Source organism: Stegodyphus dumicola, chromosome 5 (assembly GCF_044657685.1).
Source record: "Stegodyphus dumicola isolate Sdum_Otavi_A_Nest chromosome 5, ASM4465768v1".
In the NCBI taxonomy this organism is placed as follows: domain Eukaryota; kingdom Metazoa; phylum Arthropoda; class Arachnida; order Araneae; family Eresidae; genus Stegodyphus; species Stegodyphus dumicola.
Genome location: NC_140772.1, coordinates 146,700,978 through 146,724,803, shown reverse-complemented (window position 1 = coordinate 146,724,803; position 23,826 = coordinate 146,700,978). Strand labels below are relative to the sequence as shown.

The 23,826-nt window shown below is 32.3% G+C and overlaps 2 protein-coding genes across 16 annotated transcripts in view; one reads left to right on the top strand and one right to left on the bottom strand.

Annotated features, from left to right (window-relative positions):
* LOC118180493 (transcription factor unc-3-like) overlaps positions 1-23,826 on the top strand; it is an 81,445-nt gene that overhangs the window by 30,520 nt on the left and 27,099 nt on the right. For 9 of the 15 annotated variants that reach the window (XR_015041286.1, XR_015041285.1, XR_015041290.1 and 6 more), the window contains one exon: positions 7,387-7,455. Coding sequence is in view for 6 of the 15 variants with exons in the window: in XM_085817172.1 (XP_085673298.1) it covers positions 7,387-7,455 (69 nt within the window). In the remaining 9 variants the exon portion in view is untranslated. The other 6 variants (XM_085817173.1, XM_085817177.1, XM_085817175.1 and 3 more) reach the window with 6 other exon arrangements.
* Positions 1-23,826, bottom strand: part of LOC146997289 (uncharacterized) — a 330,931-nt gene that overhangs the window by 303,535 nt on the left and 3,570 nt on the right. The gene's annotated exons all lie outside the window — the stretch shown is intronic.

The window sequence follows — 23,826 nt, the reverse complement described above, 5'->3', positions numbered from 1 at the left end:
GATCAGATATAGTCAATCTGATTAAATATTAAGAAAAATACTGAATCATCCATAATCAATGATTGATCCTCCAAAATTACGCCTGAGAAGACCGGAATTTAAAATAAAACGTCCACGGTCTAGAAATTTTAAAAGTTTGGAATTCTACCAATAGTCAAAGATTTGTGGAGGCATCCCGGTCATAAATGACGCGCGCAAATTGGAGAAGCTTTCAGCTAAATAGGTTTTAAATATGAAAAGTTCCCGATAGTTCCGGCCCATTTATCTTAATGAAGAAGGATGAAACACTCACGGATCAATTATGGCAATAATCATTTGTCATTAATCAAGATATCCGTTGGAAAGCATTTTAAGTGCCCTAACCATTCTCTCTGTCTGCGACACCCTTGATTTATCCTTTCCGTTTCCCAGGTACACGAGGTAAAGGAAGGAAATCGCTAAGCAAGCTATTCCATATGGGATTTTGGCACAGCATCCTTCAGAAAAAATTCTATTACGTTAATGATTTCTAAATCTTCTAATGTCCCTAAACCTGAAATATACATCACGTGAACTACACTGATGTATGCTGCTATCGTCTTGGAGATGTTCATCCATGTTCGAATCTTGAGATTGCCAGAGTACAAGCTATTTGTGATTGTGAATCAGTTTAGGTAAAAGCTTTCTAACCGGGGGTGTGGAAAAGCAGCTCAAAACTTATAAGATTTGTGCTATTTTTGTTTTAAAAGGGAGTTTGATATCACAGCAAAGAGAAAAATACTTGTTCGTGCTGAATGTAGATTATGTTTATTGAAAAAAATTTAAAAAAAACAGCATATCATCAACTAAAGGAATAGCATAACTAATATGGAGTTAGTACAACATCTTTTAAGAAGTGATATAGTAGTGTATGTTTGATAGCGATTAAGGTCCACTTTTACTACACTTTCTGAGATGAAAATATTTAGATACATTTTTTGGAGATCCGCGGCGAATGCTAAACTGTGTTGTTATTTGTTTAGAGCAATTATATTTACTTGATAATTGTAATTTTAATTTAGAAGTCAAACAACAAAAATCAGCGTTATATTTTCAAATTTTCACAGGACTCGTTTCGATGATTTTACCGAACCATCAGCAAATCATGATGGTTCGGGAAAACCATCGAAAGGAGACCTGTGAAAATTTGAAAATATAACGCTGATTTTTGTTGTTTAACTAATTAATACTTGTTCGGCATGTTATTGTATCTTAATTGTAATTTTATTTACTTCATATTAAATTTCTGCTCTCACATTTTACCTCCATGAAAAAATATTTACTATTCTTCTTGTTAAATAAATTGACAGTTGACATCACAGGCATTTTGAAAAGAATTTTATGTATATTGGACTAAATATTGTAGATTTTAATGGGCTTCATATACTATGAGCTCAGTAATGCTGAATATAACTGATTTTATACTGCGAATTTAGTTGTTTTGAAAGAAAATTCCAAGCATCGCTACTTTAAAATCACAGTTTTTATTAGGTAGGGACGTTCTGAATTTTGAAACCATGTCAAATAATTAATTTTGTTTTTTATATAGCATTGCGTCTAAATACATTCTTTGAGGTACCTGAATTTTGCAAATCAAGAATTGGGAGGCGGTTTCTCTAATCATTTTAAACTAAACATAAGGCAGCCTTTAAGAGAAAACTTACTCATGTGTCATTATATGTCTCATTGCCTTAAATGCCTATTGTATTTTAAAATGAAACACTTACTTTCTTTTGAAAACTTTTGTATCTACAGTAGCAAATAATATCAAGAACCCCTCCCCCCCCCCATTTAAATCTTTCGCAATGTACAATGAATATTTACAATGCTGAAGGACTTTTACACATGTAATCTTAATAATCGTAGGCTCTAAACAGTTAGCTGTTAATTCTTAGAAAATAACCATTTTAGAAAATCGTTCGAGCTTCTACATCTGCTAATGTTAAATAAAATATTGTTTATTAGAAATTCTTCAGATTATGGATTAGACGCATTTTTTATATCATCACTTACTTTCAAAAGTAAATTTTTACGTTTCAATTAAAAATTACAAATAAGTAATATTTATTCTAAATTTCATGGAAAAAGTGATTTAAAGTTTTACGTCGCCTGTTTTCAAAATTCATTACTGGGATTACTATTGAATCAAGAGTCAAAATTTTCATTACGAAAATTGTACAAATTTTTTTAACTTGGAAGTGTTTACAACTTTGTGATATTAAATTTAATAGCACGAGTGATTAAGTAAAAAATAGTGATTTGTAAGTCAGAAGTAAATTATTTAAGCTGTAATAGGAAGAAAAGCTTATTTTGAATGTTAGATATTCCAAATAAATCAAACGAAGTACGGCATGCAATATATTAAAATAAAACTCTTTACTTACGCTGTATTTAAGCACATGTATTGGTATATAAAGGGCTACTTGTGCTGTTTACATATGATTTTGAAATATGTAAATCTTGAAACCATCCGCCCATTAAGTTTAAAATCCTTTCCTATAAAAACAATACAATTCTTTTGTTATATTTTGAACTCACAGATAATACCATTTTTATTCATTAGGCTATCCTGTACGAAGGCCAAGACAAAAATCCTGAAATGTGCCACGTTTTACTCACGTACGAAGTTATGTGCAGTTAAGAAAATGCTCTGAATTTTTTTCTGATCTTAAAATCTAAAAAAATAAGAAAATAATAAGCTATAGCATAAAATACATTTAAAAAATTTTCCTTTATCCTTCTCAAGAAAACTTCCCTATTTCTTTATAAAGCGTTTTTAATGTTTCTCTGGTTTTCAAGATTGCCATAAAAAAGATGGAAGAGAGGGAAAGAACGGTAGCGTTACATAAGATCTCTGGCTCTATAAAGAGCTAAAAAATTATGACTCTTTGTTAAGTTCATTTTATCTGGCGGAATTTCTTTCACGAAATGAGAAGGGAAATTCTCCTAGCATTTCTTTTTACACTCGATTCTGTTTTAAGCATGCTGGCATTGTAATCTGATTAAATCAAAACCAGGGAAAAAAAAAAAAAAAAAGAGGAAAGAAGATGAAGGGCAGAAAGGAAAAATAACAGATACTACAGATTAGAAAATGAACATATGAAAGAGATATCTCTAATTATCTTTCATTTGCAGAATCTGTTTTTAACAAAAAGATACTTTTTTATCGGCTTGCCTTAGGTAGTATACAGTAAAGATAGTTTCGACCGAACTACATTTTAATTGACTCGAGAAGTAGATGTAATTAAAGAGCACGTTATTTATAAGGAATAGGATAAAAATACGTTTCTAATAGAAGAAAAAGTATGATTTTTATGAAATCGATGGCGGTAACGCCACAAGTTGGCGACAACTTCTAGTTTACTTTTTTTGGTACTATTCGGTTTCGAGGGCCGTAAAAAAATTGCAGCGAAAATATATGCGCGAAAGCGCCAAATCTAGCAAACACGCCCATTTACCAGCGTGCCAAATCTCGCGTACGAGCTGATTTCAGATTGCGTAAGTTTATATAGTTCTGTATTTCTTAAGACGCCATTGAAATACTAGTTTAATTTTTAATTTCTTTTTTGATATCCTATGGATCTAACAATTTAGGAATTACCTATGATGAAAAGTCTGCGATAGAATTTTGGGTAAAGTGCAGAATCACCCACTGCTTGACGCGTTTTTAAGAATTGCACATACTCGGTATCCATATACACATCGACTTATTTTCACTTTAAAAAAAAATCCCAGAATTGCACAAAAATGGCACCGCGCACACCCTTGACTTTATCTATGTACACATCGACCTATTGTCACTTAAAAAGTAAAAGAAAATTGACAAAATTCCAATTGTTTTTACCCTTGTAAAATGCGGCAAAGAAATAAGCGGGCGATTCTGCACTTTACCGAAAGTGTTTTCAAAGAAAAGGCGTCATTCATCATGGAAAATTATGTTTGAACAACCAACGAAATCACATTATGCTTTAGCGATAACTCGGTAGCGAAATATTATATGAAATTAACTTTTCATCTAAATTAAAACATCAATATTTAAATAGATATTTAGTATTATAATTCCTTTCTTGCGTTAGGGTTCCGCAATTACTTTTGGCAGCACTGGCATCAACTTTTGGCAATTACTTTTGGCAGCACTGGTTTGGCGATTTTTTACGGCCCTCGAAACCGAATAGTACCTTTTTTTTTTTCTTCTCTATATTATTAATTTAGTTTCACTTTCGGTACTCCGGTTTTAATATTTGTATGATTACATTGAATAAAATATAAGTTTAGCAAAGAAATTTTTCTCCTTCTAGTTCTCAATTATACAAAATCATAGAAATGTGCATTTTAATTTATTTTTTAGTAATAGGAATTTGGTTTCCGTCTAAGTTAAAACAGTCCCTACCAAAGTCTATTGATGAGAATAAAAGACGTGTTAATTTCCTTTTTCTTTTTTTCGGACTGTAGGCCATAATTTTTAATTATCTTTTTATTCGTAGTAATTATCCCTTTTCCTTTATATAATTATGTTTACCTTTTCGGTACTTGCGTATTATCGCAACCAGGTTGGCGCGATTTGTAAGTTTGAGTAAAAAAGTATGAATAGAAAGAAAATGCACATTTATTAATTACAGATAATTTTTAATACAGTTTTTTATATTATTTTGTTTTAAAATATAAAATAGCAATTAAACCCTTCCGGTTTCGAATTTGAATAAGTTGCAGAATTATTTTTTCGGCGGAAATCTTTTGGCTATTGCTTTTAGCACTGATTGAAAACCGTCTTCGCCATTAACAGCTTGAGCTTGGCGCCATATAAATTCGATAAGGTATGAGTCAAGATAATGACGGGCTGTTCCTCTCTGTTTTTGTTGCGCCATTTGGCTGAGCCCCACATGCGCTTTACATGTTGTGTGTGAACGCCCGTGTTGGGATCCACAAAGTTATATTTGTGATTAACAGTTCCATGCAGAAATCCAGCATTTTCGAACTCGCTTGTATTGTATCCTTTCCAGCAATCCAAATAAATGATGCTTCCTTCCTTGATATTTTCGCAAATTTTTTTCCATGAGGGTAACGGCGCTTCTGTTAGGTACAGTAACCAAAAAAGTCTCTTTCTTTTCTCGGCAAATTCCGTCGAAAACCCATTGCTGTGGTAGTACACGCCCAGTGTTATTTTTTCTTTTTACAAATAAATTCTTTTTACAAAACTACGTATAACACGTAGGGTTGCCGTAAATAGGGTCGCCAAATTTGGCGATTTATGCGAATTTTGGCCTGGTTGCGTTAATACGTAAGTATCTACTTTTCTTAGCAAGAAGTAATTGCGAGCAAATTAATAGACATTTTAAAAGAAATTTATCTTAAGTGTCTTAGTGAATAAAAAATGCTTTTGGAAAATATACTCGGTAGAATTAAGACATTATGATAAATAAGCATTTTCGCTTGTAATTTTTTTTAAATATGAATTCTTTTATCAAAAATAAAAGTTTTCAAGGAGCTTTTTAAGGTGTTTGTTTTCTTGTAAGTATAGCTAGCAGTAAAATTTCAGATATTCATGTGTATATCATCATATTATAATTATTAATGTTCACAGTATTTTTCCGCACTCGATATGTTTTTTTTTCCACTCCGTAAACACAAATATTTCAAAAATTATCGAATTGATGATTTAAATAAATTTTAATAACTTATCTAAAACTGTCTGTGTTTAGAAACACTGCAGAAGCAGTGGTAAAGATTATTTCATGCAGAAAACTTCTTGATAATGATCTTAATCCTAAATCAGTATACTGCTAATGATTTATATTAATATCATTGATAACAATATAGTCCACACTCTGATGTCTTTCTCAAACTGCCTTCTTTAAAAATAAAATTTCAAATAAATAAAAAACTTATTATTAATATACATTGAATTGACTCCAGCCTAGAATTAATAATTCTATAACTTATTTAATTTCAATAGTATAGTCTAGTTACTCGCGTATGATTAATTACGGTGCGATCGCAATCTAGGTAAACTATACTTATCATTTACACTATTGCGCTTCTTAATGACCTGATGGATATTGATTTTTCCGGATAATTGCGTTTTCTTAATATGCTGCTTCTAGTCCAACTGATTCCATTTGAGTTTTCTTGCTGTTTTATAAGCAATATCAAAACTTCTTATAAATAATGACTAGATAACCACTCCTTTGTTTTAGACTGGTTATGTACCTAATTCAAATCAATGCATCGGAATTTTAATAATTTGTTTTCAAATTGTGCTGTTTACAGACAGAAAATAAGGTGGAATTTTCTCTGCAAAAAATTTAATGAGTAGATACATTATGTTTTTCATCAGCGTCCTGTTAACAGTGAGAGAAAGATTGAGTTCATAAGGCTAATTAGAAAGAAACTGTAAAAAGAAAAAAATGAACCCAAGCAGGATTTAGCAAGGAAGACAGGAATAATTCTACTTTATGCATATACAAAACTTCATTCTACTCTTAAACCAAAACTGCAGACGATACTATATGATATAAATTTTATTTTATGGAACTCTTTTTCTTCGAATTTCTCAATTAAGACTGGTGTTCAGAAGAAAAAAAAAAAAAAAAAAATTTAATATTAAAAAAAATATTATTATTATTTAATAGTAATTTTAAAACTCAGTTTTAAATCAAACGTTTAGTAAATATTTACGTAAATGAGGCAGAAAGAAGAAAATGTTATTAGAGTGTATCTCGTCATATTTCCTCATATTAGAAATTTTTTAGATATTTAATATGCTACGAAATATATAGATTAATAATTAATATAGATACGAAATGCATATCAATAAGAAATTTTTATCTAATTAACTTTAAAAAAATTAAGTTTACTTGAATCATAGTTTTTTTTTTTTTTTTTTTTTTTTTTTTTTACCCTTTTTAAGTATTCTGTGACTTTTATTCTGTACCAATTTTAAACTGCAGGCTTAACAGCTACACTCTTAATGATATAACAAAAAATTTCTTCTGCGTGTGGTGCATTTTTTGGCTTCTGAAGATTATAAAAAAATAAGTAAATAACAAATAATTTTTTTTTGTAGATTTTGAGACAATGAGATGGAAGTAATGTTTATAATAAAAGCTGCTCGACATCTACGAATTAAAATGAAGACTACTAATAAGTCTATTAATATAATCCAACTAATAATTTCGGGTGCCTTATAAATGTTTTCTGGAAATTATTGACACAGTCAGGCATAATTTAATTTGTCACTATGAATTATATTACAGAATACTGCATTTTTCAATAATAGTACCTTTTATTTTTATTCGGTGTCTGGAATTAAAATATATGCTTCGATTTAATTTTAAAATGTAACTAAAGATTTCTTTTACCTGCTTTTAGTCGGTGCTGTGACAAGAAGAGCTGTGGAAACAGAAATGAAACACCCTCCGATCCCGTGATAATTGACAGGTAGGATATGTGTTTCTTGGTGTATACTTTTCCATTCGTTGCATATATATATATATATATGTATATGCAACGAATGGAAAAGTATATATATATATATATATATATATGCATTAGTTTTGTTATATATGTATATTAGTTTTGTAATACAATAGGTTATGGAGCAATAATGGTAAAATAAACTATTCTATTAATAACCATTTAAGCTATTATTATTATATAAATTTTCCAATAACTTGCAGTTTTATATTTCTTATTCAAAATAATAATAATAATAATAATAAGCTATTTTTTAAAGTCCTTAGTTTCTTTTAAATTGCTTAATATTAAATAAACAATCAAATAAGATCACTAATCGCTGCCACATCCAGCTCGTTTTCGATATTCATTCGCCTGATCTCTAAATTTAGTACAAATGTTTGCGCAGCAGATGGCTCTACAACTAGATCCAGTTACCCTGCCCTTACAGTACACCTCTCCCCGCCTTATATTCATCTTATATTCACGACAACAACAGTAGGAGGTAAATATGTCCGAATTTGCTTGAGTTTTAGTATTCTGAGTAATGCAGCTTTTAAAAGAGCGCAAGAACGGTTGATTATGTTGCCAAGAGCCAGTGGAGTAATTCATGACACAGTTATTAAATAGTGTGTAACTTTTTATAGCTAATTAAGAAATACACATATGAAAATTAATTTTAATAGCTCTAAATGATTTTGATTGAAGGTCGTAATCATTTATCGCAGAAATATTATCTTCTAGAATAATTTCCCACTCTGTTTGGGTAACCGACTGAGAAGATTTCTACGTCATTCACGTTTCATCTTCGAGACTTTTTTGTATAAATGACATTAGGATTTATATCCTCCAACAAAGGGAAGAGGAGACGCTAGTCAGTTGTCTAATTTTCAGAAGATTATTAAATTTTCTATCAGTTACAGATATGTTTCTTAAAGATAGGGTGCCATCTGAAGCATGTAACCCTCTGCGTCATACTAAAAGACTACATGAACTAGAAACATTTTGGGATATCTTTTATAACAGCCAGAGGATTCTTTGTGGTGGAACAGAACATAAATAATTTTGGTTGTTAAATTTTTTTATTTAATGTTGACTCATTTCTTACTATCAAAACGATACTAAACCAGCAATATCTTAATTTTTCAAAGCACATAAAATAGTTTAATGGCTATTCACTTGTTTTTAAATATGGAAAAGTATTATAGTAACACATAAGGACATCTTCACAGCATCTATATATTACATTGGCGAAATACATTTAAACAATGAAAATGACAGTACGAATGTTATAAATTTGCGAAGAAAACTTTAAATATTTCTGCAAGCAAAAGGTCATACAGCACATTATTTTAGATTTGATTATGAAGTTGTTTTATTTTTCTAATAGTCTACTTTTTTCTATTCTTTATTTATCATTTTTCAGTTTTCCATATTTAACTATATATATACTTTCTTTATTTATCATTTTTCAGTTTTCCATATTTAACTAGTCAAGGTATGTTTCGTAAAACATACGTAAAATGCTGCAATATAAATTACATAAATTTTAGCGTGAAAAATCAGCTATCGAAAACAATTTTCCCCCCTATGTTGGAAATTATTTTAGAAGCTTGTAATCAGACTAAAAGATATTTAAACAATTCAGAAAGGTTTTCAACCTATAATACAACCTAAAATATATTGTATATATATTGGCTTTCAGATTATCAAGATATGCATTGAAGCACACCTGAACTTGCTCTCACTTGCCACTAAATGCTTAGAATTAATTGAGAATGTATTAACAGGGATTCAAGTTTGCCGTCTCTCAAACTTGTAGTCAAAAGACTATTTGTAATCTCATAATGTAATTGATTTCTTTCTGCAAATGGAGTAATATTATATTAAAAATTACGTCATTTCAAAAAAGTGTTATTTTGCTTGAATTCAGCTATGTTCTACTATAGAATGGCTTAGGTATTTCTCAGGTTTTGAGAAAAATTTTAACTGCAGCCGGAGTTTTCTATAAGACAGTCTTCAATATTTCTTTACTATGATTAGAGATTGCAATATCAGCAGGGAAGTCCATTATTCACTTGATATTTCTTTTAGCATTAATAAGACTAATACTGATATTAGTTACAAAATACACATTGTTCATTGGGACCTTAGTTTCATTCGGAAAAATAAAGGTCCATGCCCCCTGCAAAACACGCACAAGAAACATCCGAGGCTGAACCATAAGCCCAGCATCTAGTTAACGTAAGCTGAAAAAAAAAATGGATTTATATTAAAAATTTTTAGTATACGAGACATAAAGTTCGGCCAGTCGGAGACATGAAAACATATCACATTTCTGATTTCTGTTCACATTTGTTTTTAGAAGTAGAGGATAATAAGATTTCCAAATTTTAGCGCACGATTAAGTTTCTGTAGTAAACTTCTTTAGTGATAAGTTTTTAATTTAAAAATATATTTTTCATTAAATGTTGAATGCAAAATGCACTCCGTTGCTTTAAATGAACTTATATGCTATTAAAGAATATTTTTTTTTTTTTGTTACACTCTTATCAAATTTTACTCTCATAATTTACTCTTTTTCCATTTCTTATATTTCGTTAATTTTTTTGCCATATATTCATTTCGATTTAACATATTTTATTTCTTATCTGTCTAAGATAAATTTTATTTTATCTAATATATTATAATATAAATAATAAGATAAAGAATATATATAAAGAATTAGAATAGTTAATATTTATTATAAAACCATATAACCTATTTATCTGTATAGAGATTTATTTATATAATTTTATTATTTATATATGTAAAATGAAACATAGTTCTGTTACACACGTAGACTATAACAGCGTTCCGTAGAGTTACGCCATTTTTAATTTTAGAAATTAACTCTATTTGATACGGAAATATTCGTACATTTAGAGCATAGCATTGAGATAAATATCTATATTGAGGTAATATATTTTCCTTTGTGAATTAGGCGTAACAACAAACGTTTAGCTAAAAAACACTCTTGTTTTCCTCATTCAAAAAACATATTGCTACGGTAAAATAAATTTTGAGAAAAATAAAACATTTTAGAAGATAATTCAGAACTGCAAAGCAAATATGCTATTTGCGAAGGAAACTAAATTTTCAACCAAAAATTCTACGAAATATACGAATAAAACTAACTTTGGTACTTTTCCGTTTTGCTGGCGCAAGCGATAAAGTCGCCAATAATGGTACAACCCATGCCAAACGAAATATTCTCGCTGGTAACCTTTTACGCCTCAATTTCAAAACAAGTCGCAGCTTTTTCTTATCAGATTGATTGTTTCTTTCAATACTGGCATATCATTACATATAATTTTTATCAGATAGTTCAGTTTTATGTTTAAGGCAATTTTCGGTAATTAAGTTAATTAGGATGCAATCACAGCACTTACCCGAAGCCGAAAAATATAGAAAAGGTAAAGTCAAGGGTTAAATTCATCAATTCTAATGAGAATCCATTAGCGAAGTAAAGCACTGCAGTTTTACATAATTTCTGAGTAAGCTATTCGTACGAATTGAAATATTTCTTGCATTTAAACTTGTGTTCCAAATTAAGATTTAACTTGAAATTAATGTGGATAATTACTAAGAGCATTAGTTTTTTGTAGAGTAGTTTACGTGAGATGAGATCGCTTGGGGTCACGTGATATGAACCGGCGAATCAGGATGTTGAACCATGAAAGCATAGTAAATTCTTAATGTCTTTTTACAAATTTGTTGTCTTTATTTATTGGCTTTTTATAAAATTTTAAGCGATATTAAAATGTTTATGCCTTCTTTTTTAAAAAGAATTCTTAGAACTAACATTTTTTAAATATTTTTTACGTGTATACTGTATGTTGTCGCCAATAAAGTCTGCTTGTCGAGATTTGCGCCGGCGAAACGGAAAAGTACCCTAACTTTCTATAATAGTTCATCTCATATATTTTGTATCATCATCTAATTTGTATAAATAATATGCATATTTCTAAAAGAAGTTTAAAAAAACTGATTCTATACTGTACAAATATTTAAAAAAAAAATCATTAAAATGTATTCGCCACTGTCAGTTAACCCAGAGTCTTCAACAGGCGCGAAAATCAGAGTAACTGCATATATTTAGTCTTGTCTTTGAAGTATATTGTCGTTCTTTGGTGGATTTTACCGGAGTTCTTTAAACACTAGATTTTCCTCTTAATTACAAATGAAATGTAACTACTTTGCTGCTGATTCAATAACACGTTTTGCACGGTTATTTTCTTAATTTTCAAAAGGGCCAACCAGCGGCGGAGCGGCAAAATCGTTGATCACTAGCGAGCCCACCATTGGCAGTGTGGTAAAGTCGCTGAACACTGGTAGTTCGAATCCCGCGAACGGGCTAGCTGCATGGAGTTTTCGTGGTTTTTCCCATGTGTAACATGTGTTTCCCTTGGAAAGTTCTCCACGAAGGCATCCCTCCCCTTAGGCAGATAGCCCTCGAGGCTTTGCCATAATCACACACAATACAATACAATACAATACAATACGTTGATCACTAGTAGTTGGATCTGGGGTTTGAATCCCGGCGAACGGGCTGGTTACATGGGCGTTTTCGTGATTTTCCGTATGTGTAACGTGTTGTGCGAGCAAGTTTTCCTTAGAAAGCCCTCCGCGAAGGCATTGTGATGCTTCTTTGGCGATATGAAGCAACTCCAATGATGGAACACAGCAATAACTTTTATTTAACACTCAAAAATGGCGACATACAAACAAGAAGAGAAAACATATTCTATCATTTAAAAATAAATTACATTCTTCGTGCGAGAGTCGCACGAGGCACTCGAGTCTGGTTTCAAATATTGCCATTCACAAATACCTTAATGTTCATCTATTTAAATTATTTAATCTACAAGATTTTAATATTATTTAAAGCTGTTACAACCTCTCCCCCAACGGAGAGACTTTTGCCGAAGGGAAAAGTTCTGTAAAATTCGTAAGTTTATAAGCTCGGCTTGCTAAATTGCTTAAAGAGAAAAGATAACTTCTCTCATAAGTTTCCAAATTTTCAGACCGAAAATTTTAAGTTTTAAACAAGTATTTTTACACCACATTTAAATAGGAAGAAAATGGACCAGTGTTCAAATTAGTGTTCTTTTTTTTTCTTGACGACGCCTAGATCTCTTCCATGGTGGACCAGTTCCTCGGCTATAATTCACAGCAAAGCCTTTCCTCAGTTCATCTGTGCCTTTCGGATAATATTCATTTGTCATTTGCTTTCGACAATTGTTTTCTTCGTCTATTAGTAGCGGCTTTGATATTAAATCAAAAGCCGAAAGATGATGATAACGCTGCATTGCAAAATGATTCTCAATATTAATTTCTTTATCGTTTTTTAAATTTTCGTGAACATCTTCCTCTTTTAATTCTGGTGATTTAACTTCTTCAAATACATCTCTGGATGCTTTATTTTCTTCCTTCATCGGTTCCAAGATCTGCTCTTCAGCTATTTTCCATTCACAAATACCTTAATGTTCATCTATTTAAATTATTTAATCTACAAGATTTTAATATTATTTAAAGCTGTTACAGCATACCTTTCCTTAGTCAGATAGTTCTCTAGTGCTTTCCCATAAATAAACCAAACTAAACTTCACTTTAAAAAACTTCTTAAAATTGTAGCTTTTTGATGCTTTTTCACTTTTCACTTTTTCTGACATTTTTATTTATTTTTATTTATTTGTCTTTTTAGAGCTCAAATGATTCTTCCGACAATCTTTTTTTTTAATTTTAATGAATTAGCTATTTTTTCGTACACATTTTCTGTACAATTCCGCCCCGCCCCATTTTAAAGAATATTATAAAAGAATAATTGCACCGAATTCCGCTTAGTGTGATATGTATTCCTTGTATTTCATGTATTGATTTAATTTTTTAATATATTTACAGTAGGTTTCACATTAATGATTAGGAAGAAACATAAAATGACTTGTCATTTAAGACAAAGTAAGTCAAGACAAGTCATTTAAAACAAGTTTGGTCAACACTTGAGTTAGTTCTAAGAAAAGAGCATTTTTATTTGATTTATACGATTTGTAGTTTATTACTCAAAGTACAGAAAACAATCTAGATCCCGGATGGAGCTGTACTGAACTGTTCTGTTTAAGAAATTGTACAATAGAACTTCTGTTTTTCAAATTTAAATAAGTCGAATGGAATGATGAAGTGTATATTCGAAATTGTTATTGCCTTTTCTCATTAGCTTGTAGAGACATTGGGTATATTTTTGGAAGCCGGAGAGATGAAAAATTAGCAACGCTTTCCCCGGGAATCGAACCGCGGACCTCTGGAATACCGGCCCAGCGTGCAGAACCACTATATTACGAAGGCAGGAGAAATACCTTATATACTCCCCCTTTTAAAGGGCGACTGGGATTTTTAGGGGACTCATTCGCCAAATCCTGGGTGTGGAGAATCCTCATCCAAAATCCTTTTAGTTAGGGTGCTACTGTAGAGACATTAGGTATATTTTTGAAGCAGGAGGGATGAAAAATATGCAATCGTGTTCGCTGGGAATCGAACCACGGACCTCTGAAATACCGGCTCATTGTGCTGACCACTACACCACGAAGGCACGCTAGGAAGGCGGGAGAACAAGGTCGTAGCTAGAATTTCTAGCGCCCGGGAACAAATAAAGAATCTGCGCCCCTTTCTGTGTGACAGAAACGGAAAATATTTCATTAAAAAATTTCGTAGCATGACTTTGGTGCCCCTTGGATGCTGCGCTCGGGGACAGATGTCCCCCCTTGCCCCACCCTAGTTACGCCACTGCGGGAGAAATACCTTATAAGCTGAGCTTTCGATTACTTGAATGTCCCTTTATCTCCCTTCAGCTTCTGCTCGTGGAGGTTCCACTGCATTCCATTGCGCAAAGAGAAAAACCATAAAGAAACATCCACACAACCAGACAATTCTGTTGGAAATCAACCCCGTAACAAAACTACAAGTATTCTGTAATCTTCTCCTCTGAGCCACTTTAGATAAATTCAATGAGTGTTACATCGCCATAGGACGATGCATACTCCAAGTATTACCATACTTGTAACATACCCCATAAAAATAGCACTGGATCTGTAGACTGCTGCTCGCCCGCTAGGAAACGATAATGGGTCGCGTGCCAGGAAGCCTTTATCAGACAGCGTCCTCGCTTGTTACATCAAAGACCCTCTAAAATTCGAATCCCCCGATTTGAGAGTCCCGCTTTAGCTCGACTGAACTGTCATCTCTCGTAGCTTTCTGAACCTCGGTGGTTTCCTTTAGCTGGCTGTCACAGAGACTCAATTGATAACTGGAGTCATTACTTATATTGAAATATTGAAATTAAATTATTGATTTAAAAGCAGAAATTAATTGAACTCCAGGGAGAAATTATTACCATTTCAGGCATTCCAAATTTTGTTGTAATTTCACTTTTCTTAAATATTTCATAAATTAGAGTAAAAAAAATTGATACAACAGTGGGAGAAACATTTCGTATGATTTTTTTACCTGTCATTTCGCAAAGCTGTTTGCTGCAGTAACGCTTATGTAATTGCAATTAATATACTCACTTCTAATCAGCAAAATTTACTGTACCGCATCTTCTGATTGTAACACTTTTAGAGCGGCTGCATTTTTAAAAAACCGCTGCGTGTTGACCTATTCACATACGTATACAGAAGAAATTTAGTAAATTTAAAGCGTGTTTGCTTTTCAGAATTTATTAATGACAAGCGTATGAACATATTTATGTTATCAGTTTATATCCTTCATGTCAGTGCTATATAGTATCTTTCATACCATAGCTTGAATATACAAGTAATACGGTTTCACTAGACGACCATCCAGAAGTCAATGCATTTAATTCGGCTAAGTGTACTTTCTAAAGTAAATGAATTAAGAAAAAAAAAAAAAAAAAAAATTGGAGCTAAAAAAAAATTGAATCAGAGAAAGGCTTGAGCTTTCCTGAAATTTTCTTTGAAATTCTTACATAGTTTGCAGAGATCATTTTATGTTTAAAGTTGTTTTCAATTCGAATTTTCGGATTTTTAAGAGACAGCTTTAGTCTTAATTTTACCTCTTGCCGTTTGAAATATTCTCTCAAAACAGGGAAATATTGTGGGAGGTAGCCCAGATTCAACAGAAGAATTTTTCTTCTGTTAACCTTGTTCAAAAGGAGGAATGGAAAGCTTAAGAAATCAGACTTCACTGAACTGTCAATCTTTCGTGTTATATAAATCTAAACATTAAAGAAACGAAGACTGGGGAGAAATTAGGCGTACCATGCTTTAATACAGCCCAATACCCAGAGGTTTATATAAAAACGATAAGGAATTTTTAAATACCCTTGAAAACATCATATTCGTTGAAATACATATAAAATACAAAACTATTTTGTGGCCTAATAATTGATTTGTTAGCAGTAAAAATAAATCAGTTTACCTTTAAATGTACGGGCCCACCAGCGGCCGAGCGGTAAAGACGCTGAACACTGGTAGTTCGGTCTGAGGCTCGAATCCCGCGAACGGGCTGGCTGCATGGGCGTTTTCGTGGTTTTCCCCATGTGTAACGTGTATACGAGCCAGTTTCCCTTAGAAAGTCCTCCACGAAAGGCATCCCTCCCTTTAGGCAGATAGCCCTCGTGTGCTTTGCCATAATTAAATACACCACACCACCTTTGAATGTACGAAAATAAACTCAATTTTTTTCTGTTAAATGAAACGTTTCAAATATTTAAAAATAACTTCCTTGTTCCATATTAGCGTTAAGTGAACACAATATAGATGATTTCCGTAGGCTCATTTTTTCCTTTCTTTAAATTCTCTTTATCCACGAATTCTGTTTTGTAACTTCTAATTATCATATGAATGAATTGAATGGTCGTGCATGGACTCTCTCCACTTCTCTATAGAGCATGCGTGATGTCTTTCCTAGAGCAGTTGGAACTTCGATGAATTGCAAATGGATTATCTCTTGTAATGGATTTTGTTTGAAGATAATAACGAGTCACATTTTCAACAACTCAACGTATAATGTTTCTTTTTAACGAGTTGTTTCTTCCTTTATATTAAGATCCCCACCTTCTTACTATATTATTAGTTCATATAAACACGTGAAACGAGTATTTTCGCTACTTTTGGTGTCATGTTTCCAACATCTTTCTGATACTTTGTGGGCCCTATAGCTCCTAAACGCTTGTCCCTCTGCCCTAAGATTTCCCAGTTTTTCTATTTGTGACATAAGCTTTCAGAAAATATATGTGTTTCCGGGAGACCGGTATCAAAGGAAAGAAGGGTTTACTTGTAAGTGTCGGCCTCCGGCAGAGGAAAATACGATAAGAGGCTTCGAATCTCCTCCCCGTTTTAAAGGCCCACCAGCGGCGGAGCGGTAATGTCGCTGCACACTGGGAGTTCGGTCCGAGGTTCGAATCCTGCGAACGAGCTGGCTGCGTGGGCGTTTTCTTGGTTTTTCAAATATGTAACGAGCCAGTATCCCTTAGAAAGTGTTCCATTATGGCATCTCTCCCCTTAGGAATATAGCCAATGAGGCTTTGCCGTTATCACATAAACGAAACCAAATCTCCCCGTTTTAGGAAGAATCGTACAGCGAAAATTACTGGTTAGATCTGGGAACAAACCCCTTGGAACAGGTGGCTTTTTTTTTCCAGTTTTCTCCACGTTTTACATTAGCACGAGCCATGTTCCTTAGAAAGCCTTCCTCAAAGGCATACCTACTTTTATGTTAAGGGTTGTTGGAACCCCAAAATCTTCAAAAAACGGTGACTGCGGATTTTTGTCTTTTTAAATTCTCTACACTTTTATCTTTCTAAAAATACCATTATTTAATCTCTGAAAATTAGAACTGTATAAAATCTAGTTTTAATTTGTCATCGAATGCTTTGATAAAGGAGGATTTTTACATAAAAACGCGTTTTTCTCCAAACGTGATTTTTTTTATACTCGATTTACCTTTTCTCAGGAACTACTGCTCACAGGTATCTAAAATTTTTATGGCTTATTTATTAGGTTTCCTAATGTTTAATGAAATGAGCTCTTTGTGATAAACTAAGAAAAAAATTCAAAAAATGTTTTGTGTGAGAAAAGTGCTAAATTTTACTATGCCTAACAAAATATTCTGTATATTACTCTAAATTTCAAAATGTTTCAAAAGCTCATTTCAGTATAATAAGATTAGTATACTTTAATTATCCCAAAAATTTCAAGCGTGTATCTACAGCAGGCTTTGAGAAAAGGTACGTCGAAAATGGCCAATTTAACATTATCGGTATAGGGGTTGCTGATACCCTTTAATGAAATTGGCGTGTTCTAACATAAACGAAATAATTCGTGAACTGTGAAAATACTGCTTCAGTTTATAGGGGCGAAACCGCTTATGCCGGGATTCGACCCCGGACTGAAATGCGAATCTTCAGCGACTTTACCTCTCGGCCGCTAACATCGTGGGTACTGTGATTGTTGAGATAATATAACTTTTATTACTGTTCTAAAAAGTATATTTTATCTTCTTCAGACTCCATTCTGCTCTAATTCCATTTGAATTACTTTTTGCCATCTTTCCTTGGTTTTCACATCATTTATATTTAAAAATATACGCTTTGCAAAACTCGTTTTATATATATATATATATATATATATATACTATATATATATATACTAACCGCTTCGCTGCCAGCCTTCGTCTGGCTTTTAAATGTATCGGAAAAATGGTTCAAGGAAACACCAAATGTTAAACTTAAAAACTGCGTAGAATTTTACTCTGAAGGACAACTTCATTAAAAAAGGTATTACGTATAACAAAATTACAATGAAATAAGCAATATCCCTTAATACAAATATTAATTATCCTAATAAATAAATTAATCAACTTCCCATTGCAAAATCTTAAAAACTCAAATGGTATAAAGGAGGTTAAGAACTTTGTTTCTTAAGAAAATCACTCAAAACTTTTCAATATCTTAAAAACAGTGAAATGAGCAGTAACTAACATAAAAGAATACAAAAAATTCTGAAAAGCAAAGTATAATTAATGATATTTTATCTTACATTTTCAAGAGAAAAAAATTACAATCAAATAAGCTATATCCCTTAATACAAATATTAATTATCCTAATAAAAAAATTTAACCAACTTTCCGTTGAAGAAAAAAAATCATGCAAAATTTTCAATATCTTACAAACAGTGAAATAAGCAAAAAATAACATGAAAGCAACTCAAAAAACTTAAAATTCCGCGCAGAATTTTACTGTACAAAACAACTTTATCAAAAAAAAAAAAAAAAAAAAAAAAAAAAAAAAAAAAAAAAAAAAAAAATCAATAAAAATGTATTATATAACAAAATGAAAGTTTAACGTTTCCAAAAATCAAAGAAAAATAAAGTGTACATTTTTCAAAATAAACGTTTTTTGAAAAAATCCCGTTGAAAAGATGTTAAGCTCCCTTTGTTAAATAAATTCAAATTTAATCGATTTATTGAAACACGAAATTTATTTTAAAATCGTAAAATAACTAAATGCCTATGTTTCATGACGATGTAAATATGGAGTGTGTAGAGTAAAATCTCGGGTTCCTATAGCCCATTATGTCTCAAAATTACGCGATTTCGTCACAAAACATAAAATAAAATAAAAAAATAATAATAATAATAATAATTCGAATTCGAATTTCGAAAAAATCGCTTCGAGGTGCACTGGCTCTTGTCTAGATGCACCTATGTACCAAATTTCGTAGCCGTGGGTCTATTAGCTTACGCTCAGCGCAAACGAAAGACACACACACATACACCACTTTCTTTTATAATATGTAGAGATTTACGCATCATATTTTATATAAAGAAAGTTTTTTAATGGGCAGCATGTGTACAGACACACTCCGCGTTTAATTTTTTCTTCCGAGGAGAGAGAAAAAAAAAAAAAAATGCGTCGTTGTTCTTTTCTGCTGACTTTCGATGTTTTACTCGCATTTCATTCACATTTCGTCGCGCTTCTGCTAGACATTTCTTCTGTTTCTAGCAGCTTGTTTCTTGCTGCTTATTTTTATGCAGTGTTTATGTCCGCAGCCCGAAAAAAAAAAAAAAAAAAAAAATTATTACAAAACATTGTCTATTATTTCAAGCTCCAATTCCAAAATATTTTAATTATTAAACAAGTCAAATATGCTTTGTATAATTTATGCAAATTGCAAATATAAATATACTTGTATAGCTTCAAATTGGCTGCCTGCGGGTCGCATGCTGCCCCTGAAGGAAATTTATGCGGCCCGCCAGTACATTTAAGTCACGTATATGTTTCAATACTGTCCTTAAAGATTTTGATAAAACATTAATTCATTGGGCAGTGGATTGGAATACAATATTTTTTGAGAAAAGAGAAAAGCACGAGAAAGCATTTCAGCAATCATTGCATTTCAATTGAGCTCCAGCTCGGGCACTCGGCCAGAAGTGTGATGGTAACTCTTTTGTCTAAACGTTCTTCCTTTTTAGCACTTTTATTTTTAAATTATACACATCTTATTTCTCCTACACACTTAATACCCACTTGCAGCCGAGCGGTAAAGTCGCTGAAAGCTGGCAGTTCGATCGAGTACCACCATGCCACACAAACACTATTCATTTATAAACATCCACGCCTTATCCGGGAATCGAACCTTATTCTTCGGCGTGACAGTCAGTCACTAACCACTATCCCGGTTGGGCGGATCCTGTAATATAATAACTTAATGCCCATCCATGAACTGTTTCTGTCTATGGCGTATTTCGATGTAGTGATTTTGCGGTTCAGCAAATCGAAGATTTGGGCATCGAACTTTTGGGAAAAATTGAAGATTTGGAGCATCGAAAACATTTGGATCACTAGTTCTTGCTTTCTGACGTGTAGATTATATAAAACTTCTATAAAACGTTTAAGATTTATATGATTTTATTCTCATTTATTATTATGGTTAATCTCAGGGTTCTGACGTTACCAAAAATTATTTATTTACGTTATTAAATATCCATTCTTGTTTAAATCTGGACTTCTTAGTCCAGATTTAAACAAGGTTTTTCCTAAGGTATTTTGAACCGGCCCTAAGAGTAAAATACGTCGAGTAAATCATTCCTCTCTCCTCTCAGTAACATTCACCATGTCACAACAGTGGCGACATCGCTTGGCAATTGATAGAACTATTTTAAAATATTCTAAGTAAAAAAATGTAATAGATAATTTTGCATTTTTTTATTTTAAAGCATAAAGCCCAAAAACTATATTTTTACTTTTTCTTTAAAAAATGTAAGTTGAACAACAGGGAATACTAAAATAATAAATATGGAAGATATAAGTATGGAATATGTTTGAAGTATTAGTTACAAGATTTAAATGTAGATGACACCACTACACATTTCGTGGTCAAAAAGGAAAATCCCTGAAACTGCGTTATCATGAAGCTAAAAATGTAATTTCGATTTTAAATTTTTGTTTTATACCATTCAGAAATGTCCTAAACAAGCGTCAATGATTTGTTAATTTAATTAATTTTAAGGTTAAACTGCATTAAATTATCAATACCTGCAGTAAAAACTTTTAGTTCTTTTTTTGCACTTGTTTCGGAATTAGAAAAGAAAAAGCTTTATGATTCGAAATAATGGCTACTATTTTTTACTTCTTCCATATTTTTTATTAACTGAAGGAAATACTTCAGCGATAAAACTAATTTATCAGCTCCGCAAGAAAGTTTACCTGCTCCCAATAAAAAGATAAACGCTCTCGTAGGACTTCATTTTTCGGAAATGTTATGCCAGTTATGATCATACGATGACGAGAAAGTTTATAACGGATCATGCTGGTCACTAGAATATGGAATTGGATGCTGCCTAAACTTGTGCTGCAGGCTTTCAGCAGGCTTGGTTTCGAAGTATAAATAAGATTTTAAAGTGGCGTAGCAAGCGTAACTGGCGCCCGGGGCAAAATACCTTTTTGGCGCCCCCCCCACAGAAAACACACTGATAGAAATATAATGTGTAGAATATATTCGTAATAAAAATAATGCAAATAATATTAAAATGCTGAATCTGCCATAAAATACTCTAAAATATATTAAGAATAGTCACTACCTAACCACACTAGCATTGGATTCTGAAATGTATCTGTATCGGCGGAAAAATCAGACTTACGATGATCTAGAATTAGTTAAAAAAGTATTATTTATTTTACATATTTTTATAATTGTTTTTAAAAAAGTACAGTTTTTAAACAATTAAAATTTTATATTATAGATAAGTAGATATATTTTTAATAATAATACAATGTTATAATACATTAATATAATTAATTACTATGTATACATTTTTCTTGCCTTGGATGAAGCAAATTTATCAATTACTTCATCAAAGTCGATCCTTTCAAATTCTTCTCTTTCCACATTCAAAAATGCCAGATGACTTAGGGGATCTTGTCCCATCGTTGATTGTAAATATGTCAAAATTAATTTTAATTTGCTGAACGAACGTTCATAGCTAGCATTTGATAATGCAATAGTTAGGATCATTTGAAGTGTGACTCTTAGGTTTAGAAAAACATTTTCTCTATAGATCTGTAATGGTGTTTTAGAACATCTTGCAGTCACATTCACTGCTCAAAACAATTAGGGAATATTGTGGTTCGGTATGAAATAACCATAAAATCAACAATCTATTTCAGAAAAGGAAATAGAAGAGATTATAAAGGAAAATTATAATGTTTATAAAATGGGGAATATGTAAATTTAGTTTGTGACGTCGAAAACTATGCGTTTTAGATAAGGAGTAAGGAGCGGCCTGCAGCATTCCTTTTGTTGTAGCAGATTAAAAACAATTGACACGCGTTGAATGCTTTGTAGCAATGAATATTTGATGTCTCAGTAAGATGACTTAGTTGAATCGGTAACCAGGAAGGCCATCAGTCGTTTAAAGGAGAGTGAAACGCAATCCTTTGTAGCGGAAGCGTTAGGAGTTTCCAAAAATGTAATTTTCAGACCATGGAATCGGTTTCTGGAAAATGGATATGTTTGAGAAATTCGGGACAAGGTCGTGTTATCGTTTTAAAATAAAAACCGGGAGCTATACCTGCATTTCCTTTAAAAATATAAAAATATATCTCTATTTTAGAGAAATAAAGTGGTCAGAAGGAATGTTTTGTATACGGAGATATTTGGTTGATGTACTGCAAACATTTTATCAGGCAATACAAGGAAATAAATAATTAATTGTATTACAGTGATTATTAATTTTAAATACATTTTCCAGAAATCTATCAAAATAAAAATTGAAATTTTCCGGAAAATCTTGTTTGGAGACCATTTGGCGCCCCCTTGCGAGCGGCGCCCGGGGCATCATACATTCCCTTGCACCGCCCCCTCGCTACGCCACTGGATTTTCACCGTCGATTTATTGTTGATTTTTCATACAGGTTGAGCACATCTATGTTGTTGTTATTATTGCTGTTATTCTGACTTATCTCACTTCTCTGGCAGTAATATCAGAACAAGCTGACAAAATTCATCGTGGCAAGGAGCGCAAGTCATAGTGTCACTTGTATTGTGTTAAAGGCTATTCCTTTGGCAATAGCCTTTAACACAATACAAGTGACACTATGACTTTGCTCAGTTCTGCCTCCGATTGGGCAGGAACGGGTCTGAGAGCCTTCTACCAGCAACCTCTCTAGAAGACATATTTAAAGTGTCCCATGTCACACAGACACTATACATTTACAAACATCCATGCCTTCGAAACAGCAGTCAGCGTCGCAAATCAAAAATTCCGGTTGGGCAATGCACGTGTATAAAAAGTAATCTATGTCACTGTATGATGAAAGAATTTTAGATTATTTGATGTCTTCTTTAACAAATTGTATCGGTTGCGTTAGATGGAAAAAGTTTTATTACGAATCTACAAAATTGCTTCATAATTTTGCAATACTATGTTCGTAATTTTGCGAGAGTTTTATTTTCCTGTTTTATCTGTCGTAAAACGAGAGAAAGAGCTTTTTAACCTCCTTGAAAAGCAGATTAAGCTCACTTAAAGCCTTTTCAAATTCTTTTCTGGCGATTAAACGCAAATTATTTCCACTTTAATCGTAGCACTTTTGGTAAGAGATGCTTTCAGCTATAAGTACATTGACGAGCCAAAACATTATGACCATCCCCACGTTTTTCAATGAACTTCTCTGGATGACGCAGGTGATTGAATTTGAATGGTATATCTCGCTTACTTGCGAGTAATGGGCTCTAAGCGAATTTGACAGAGGGCATATTGTGATTGTCGAAGATTAGGAACGAGTATCTCCGAATCTGC